The 6,831-nt window shown below is 40.8% G+C and overlaps 1 protein-coding gene across 1 annotated transcript in view; it reads left to right on the top strand.

Moving 5' to 3' along the window:
• Positions 1-4,554: 4,554 nt before the first annotated feature.
• Positions 4,555-6,831, top strand: part of LOC131880337 (uncharacterized) — a gene marked incomplete in the record, with an annotated part of 13,576 nt that continues 11,299 nt past the window's right edge. The window contains 2 exon segments of the mRNA XM_059226939.1: positions 4,555-4,902; positions 5,788-6,325. Of these exon segments, the coding sequence (XP_059082922.1) occupies positions 4,793-4,902; positions 5,788-6,325 (648 nt within the window).

Raw genomic sequence — 6,831 nt, 5'->3', positions numbered from 1 at the left:
GTTCTCAATTGGATAAGAAGCTTCATTCAGGATAGGAAGCAAATTGTTAAGGTCGAGGGATCCCTTAGTGACAGACATGATGTCAAGCCAGGTGTTCCCAGGGCTCCATCTTAGGGCCCCTCCTTTTTATAATATTCGTTGCACAGCTTCAAAAGCTTAGTATTACTGCCAGTCTCTCTTTTTATGCTGACGATACAAAGTTAGTTTCTGGTAGGAATGGCCATGATTGTACTAGCCTTGCAAAGGATCTAGAAATAATCTATTCTTGGATTACTAAGAGTAATATGGCCCTGAACGGAATGAAATTCCGCTCCATGGAGGTAAAGATATTGAGCAGGTCTCATCTATGAAAGATTTAGGTGTAGTCCTCCAAAATAATGGAAAGTTCGATGAGCATATCCAGTTGAAGGTGGGTAAAGCTTTTCAAATGTGTGGTTGGATATATCGAACATTTAAGTCCATCGAGATGCGAGACAGCATCACGATGCTAACTCTGTACAAGTCGATTGTCCAGCCACATCTTGAATATGCTTCACCCATTAGGGTTCCAATGAGTTCAGCAGGTTTGCAAAAGGTCGAACAAGTCCAAAGTTGTTTCACTAGGAACATCACAGGAATGAGAGAGCTTTCGTATTGGGAGAAACTAAAAAAGTTGGGATTGTACAGTGTTCAGAGAAGGTACGAAAGGTATTTGATACTGTGCGTCTTCAAAAGCATCCATGAGCTTTGTCCCAACCCAGGATTTAGGGTCAATTCTAGTGACCGTAGAGGCTTAATGTGCGTATTGAGAGCACCTTCAAGTCCTCGAGAATCAAGGCTAGTTCGAACAATGAAATCCACTACTCTTCTTCCTCGGGCTCCTTCATTGTTTAACTTGCTTCCCTCTAATATTCATGGGAAATACGTAGGCCTTGTTGATCCGGTTGCATTTTTCAAGTCAGACTTGGACAAATTTTTAGATGGCATTTCAGATCAACCCTACATTCAAGGACTAGCTCGGTCTGCCAACTCAAATTCGTTGGTAGATTAAATATCAGATAAAGATTGAAAGGTAAATCATAGATGAGTTATAACCTTTCATTTTGATAGTACTGGGGATTAGATTCCCTGTAGCGGTTAGAAAAGCCCATGAAAAACCAAACCAAAAAAAAGAAAAATAGGTAACTATTTTTTCGAAGTCTAATGATAACATTACAAGTCACAAGAACCCTCCTAAAGACAACACCTAGAACTGTTTAAGATAAAAGAAAACAAGTATTTCTTTTTACTACTTCCTTAAAATCATTACCAAAAGATCTAGGCTGTTAAAGCAGCCCCTCGTACTGTAATTTCAATACTGCAAGGAATCTTGAACTCGGCTAACCCCAGATCGAACCAGGCATAGCGGATTGGACTTATTTCAATTCACTATGGCTGCTAGCCTCAAAAAGATGAAATAGATTTTGTATTTTATTTGTTACTCAGATTATTTCAATGATTTGCTAACATAAAAAAACCGTAAGGATTTTCATCAATTGAACTATTCTTTATGTCTATGGTGATGAGGAGACCAGGTTTTTAATAGGAATGTACGTTGCAAACACCCTTTTAATGACCAGACATATAATGATGTAAGCAATTGGAAAGAGTTTTTAGGTTCTGACGAGGTTTGAAAGTTATTGTGAGTAGACACTTGTAAAAAAGGAGTATCAAATGTAGCAATGCCAATATCCAAATGAACCATCAAATTTTGCATCTGTGATCTAGATCCAAACAGAAACACAATTTTGAGTCCTAAGCTTTGCTTTTACCCACAAGGCAAAATCGCCCAAAATTGCCATATTCCTCAGACGCACCTACCTACTACAAATGAACAGAAAGATGCCTTCGTCTTCGGGGTCTTTTTTGATTCTGAAACCTCTCTCCAACCATCCCACACAAACTGAACTCAAATCTATTTTTCCGGTGCTTCCAGTTCAAATCCGGCTCATTGAAGTGGAAATCAATATCGTGGAGATCTTTAGAATCGATTTCACCCTGTATTGATTCGCAACGACCCTTTTGAAGCAGAAAATAGTAGAGAGATTCTTCTTAACTCAGCTTAAGACGGCAGGCAGCCAGCGTGTAGAAAACTTTCAATTTTAAATCAGATCTCAGATCATTTGAATGAATAAGCATGATTGCCTAAGTAAGCCTGGATGAATGATTTTCTGGACAAATAGCCTGCCATTCAAAACCAAATTTTGGGACAACTACCACATTCATGACCACAGTGTACTTCACTGTTGCATTGCGCTTGGCTGGCTACCTGATTACGGATTAGACCATGTTAGTTCATCTTACTTTTATCACTTGACATGGTTTCAGCCTCTGACGTTGGTTCAATACTAACAAGTTAATTTTGGAGTTAGAGAGAGATACTGTACTGTCAAGTTTCGACAACGATATTCGAGACTGATCGCCAGATCTACCGTGACAAAAATAGCCACTAGTACATGTTTGGAGAAGCGAATCAATTTCGGTCCAAGAAAATCTTGAAGTCGAATCAAAGTTGCCCTTTAACCGCAATTGCTTGTATAAATAAGCGGTAAGAATCCAATCGCCGTCGATAATCAGTTGCACCTGTCACAATGGATTTATAGTACCCAAACGACAAACCTTTGTTGGTCATTGTCCTCGGAAACCTAACTTGTAGAAACGTTGCTTCTTTCCTTTGACGACTTCATGGCTTTAATACACTACGTATGCTTCGGCTCTGGATTTTTTTTTATCTCGGAATTCCCAAAATGTCGTGCATGGTAAAGTTGGATGAATCCAGAAGCCTCGCTTGATCTTTGGCATGAGATCATTGGATCATCCTCATCGTATCGGTAAAATGACAGTCTATGCATGCAAAGACTCAGGCAAAGCAACTCTCCAATACCGAATATGAAGTCGAGGACACGACACCATGGACATTATACTGAATCCATCTTCAATATGCCTGTGACTCGAGCATCTCGTTCTAGCGAACTGATTGTCACGCTCCAGGGTATGGATGGATTTTCAATGTTCACTTAGCACTAAAGAGAATTCCCATTATGTGGTATGATAGACCAGCCAATAATGGTACTATTTAAACCCTCACACACATCATTGTTTGGTGCTTATTATCAGGTATTAGTGCCAAAGTTAGGAGTAGGAGCCCCTAGAAGATTACTAGGGCAAGCTTTAAGCTTCGACTCGAGTTTCAAGAGGCCATCGAGAACTTGAACGTGGAAATCCCTCTTAGAAGGTGTTGTATTTGGAGAGTTTCGTCATGGATACTATCGATTTTTGGTTGATGTATGATTCCTATGATTGGAATACGTCTGGTCCTAGAAGGACATGACTTTTGAATGGTGAAGGACAAAGGGTGATATGATTTGTGAGGAAGGATTGACATTCGGATCTATGACAGGGCTTTTGGCGAATTGTACTTTAAGAACTTTTTGTGGAGAACACAGAGAGAGGGGAGAGTAAACGTGTGTAGGTACTGTGCTGGGAAGCTGATGTTCAGCGTGTCCATATTCAGACAAATAGAGTCAGTATGGACCAGATATTTTAGAAAGATATGAATAGTGTTCAAGATGTGCATATTCGAAATCTTTCTATAATGAACATGGTCTTCAAATACGATTTAATTGGGGCGACAAGAATAAGTCCTCTAGTTTGAGTGTTGTATAGAATGATATGCAGCAATGAACTTGAAGTTTTGATAGATAAAAAGACTGGTTAGGAGAATGATTTATCAATCTGAAGTAATAAATCAATCAACACGAGCGTTGGTTCCTTTTATTAAGCTTTTATGCATTCAACTCTTATCCATTTCGGTAGCATATTTATCAAAAATGCGGATCTGTTTGGTAAGAAAGTTAGAGGGAGAAGGAAATGGTGGAATTTTTCGTAGAAGTAATTTCATGAAAAAGCTATGACACTTCACCGATAATTTGTTGACATTCTTCATATTTTTTCGTGACAATACTAATGGTTCGGATATTGCAAAGAATTTAAAAGGAACTAGAAAAATAGAAACTAGAACACAGAATACAAAAAAGGAGCTCAAATTTCCGTTTGTCTCCGAGAACAAGGATTGACAGTTATGCAAACATGTTTTGAACAAGTTGAAGAAAAATTATTTAGCTTTTCACACATCTCAGTCCAAGGTGAAATATACACGAATTTCAGAATGGGTCGAAGAAGGCGAAATTTTAGTCGAATTTTCGGACAAAGTTATCAAGTTCTAAGAAGTTGAACAAGCTCATAATGACACATTTTCCGTTTTTCTTTTGATTAGATATCATCATATTTTCATCGGTCACATTCACAGCCTTTGACAAATTCTCTTAACCCACTCGAGGGAGTAGTTGAGCTATGTAAAATGCTAATATAATACAAAAAAAAAATTCAAGAATCTTTCGGAGCAGGATTTCTTCGTCTTAGTTCATTGAAGAAGCGCTACTTTTCAAACAATCTCCGAGGTCACGCTGTTATTTTCCCCTCCACCGGCCTGTTGCTCGTCGATCTCGGTTTGCTGATGTGGCGCCAGTACAGACCGCACTTTCTCGGGGCCCCTTCCGAGCGAGAGTAACACATATTTACCAACGAAAGGGGGGCAACAGGGGTTACTTTTATTCCTGGACGGGACGGAGCACGCCGTCTCCTCTGCTTCCTCTCACCTCACGCATGGGCCTTCTGTGGGGCTGACAAGATTCACAGAAGCGAGTTCGACCTCCTCGGATTGAATTTCAAACATTCAAGATTGACAACATGTTCTCGGCGAGAGGGTCTCTCAATGGAAGGCCAAGAACGCAAGCGCTGGACGGGAAACTCACCTCTCTCACTCTGTGAATGTCCGGTGTTCTCGTTTAGTTCGATTCGGGTCCCGTCAAATTCAGACGTACGGTGAGTGCTGCTCCATCGAGAACCTGTAAGTGATTTTTTTCAGGAGAGCCTCGCATCGCGCTTCATTTGATGGCCCATCGAGTCCGGGCTTTCTCCGTGTGTGTGTATGTGTTTTGAAGAGTTGGCATCTGTGTGTTGCACTGGAATCTCTCGGGTGTGAGTGATCTGATCAAGGCCAACTCTACATGAGGTCTAATCAGCCTTGCTTGCCAACTGTGAACCAATTCTCGTGCTCTTGCTACTGTGGTGTCATCTCAATTACCTTTAAGGCTCCTCGAACGGAGCAATTTTTGGCTGACGTACATTAACCAGGGTTGGCATACTTCTTAAGAAGTGGAAAGAAGACTAACCATGAGAAAAGGCTGAAAAGCCGATCACAAGTGTGGATGATTGATACGGAACAGTGTGTTTAGTGTACGTGTGAGATGATTTCCGCAGACTGGTGTTCTCCTCTTGCTTTACCGTGTTGATGTGCAAAAGGCTCTCAAAGGTATGTTATGAATTCGATCACGACAGTTTGTTGTCTGGCACTGATTGAATTATCTTCTCAGTGAAAAGCGGTCAGTCAATATTGACACAATGGCTAATTACGTTGAAAAGGGTAATTGTTGGGGTTTCTCACGTGACCTCTCCAAGGGCTGTATTGTATTATAGACTATTACCTATTTGCTGAAGGTCCAAGACTATTGAGCGAACTTTTGCGCTAAAATATGCACTAGACACCAATTAAGGCATTCATCAAAACGAGTACAAAACGAGGCCGGAAAAGTGTTTTGATTACTCAAGTGTACACATTGCTTACAGGTTCACATCAATTTGATCTAGAGTACACCCGATTCTTTGGCAATTATATAGACTGCAAACTCCGTCAATTTGTTGTTACAGCTACGTTATGGAGAGCCCCTTCAGATCTGAGGAGATTCCGGAAATCTCGTCCCTTGATTGGGAATTGCAAGTTCCCGAAGACGAGCTCTTCAACATTTTGAGCACCTTCTCCAGAAATGAAGAGGTCAACTCTCAAGAGTCACATAACGATCAACCCCGATCTTCCGGCAACGACTTCACATCCTCGGATGTACTTCTGTCCGGAACAAGCCAAAGCTCTTGTGAGTCCAACACCCCGTCTCCGAGGAATGATTATGAAACCACTGGCGGTTATGGTAATTCCCGGCGATCTGTCCGATCATCGATCACCCTGTTCTCCTCAAATAGTCAGATTAGCCCTGTCACTTTCAATGCCAACCATCATCCGAGTGGTGGACAAGGTGGGAGTCCGAATTCCAACCACTCGGCCATGAGCCTCGATTCGGCCATCGGCGATGTCTACTCCGTACAAACCCCGAGTCGAAGTTCGATTGATGGCGATGCCGACAAAATCGACCTTAGCTCCGTCCTAGTCACAAGTGCTCCAAGATCCTCTCATTACCGTACATCCGCCTTGGCCGTGCCATTTGTAGCGGGTTAAAACGAACAGCTTTTTAAAACTTGGACATTTTTACTGCTTTGCTCTCAAGCAAAGATACGAACACTTATATTTAGCAATCTATCTGATTTCAGTCAGTACTTGCTACTGACTGATATTGTAGATAATATTGTTAACAATAGCGCATGTTATTCTGAAATTAGATTTAGAACCCGCCGATCAAACAATGGAGCGTTTCAAAAGCCTTGATTTTAGTGGGATGATAAAGAAATCTATTGAAGCTTCTGACATGTTCAAAACTTATCGGTGCCTTTTGCATATTTTGGAGACAATTGGTGTATTTCATACCAATTATATACCATTTTTTTTTCAACTTTGCCATAGGATTACCAAAGGATTACCTCAATTGATTAACGAAGTCATTCTCAACAAAATTAACACCAACAAGCACAGCAAAGAACCCCCAAAAGCCGTGTAATTACATGGAAGCTACTTAAATCTGACAA

Source organism: Tigriopus californicus, chromosome 5 (assembly GCF_007210705.1).
Source record: "Tigriopus californicus strain San Diego chromosome 5, Tcal_SD_v2.1, whole genome shotgun sequence".
NCBI classification, from domain to species: Eukaryota; Metazoa; Arthropoda; class Copepoda; order Harpacticoida; family Harpacticidae; genus Tigriopus; species Tigriopus californicus.
This window is presented reverse-complemented; position numbering and strand designations above follow the sequence as displayed.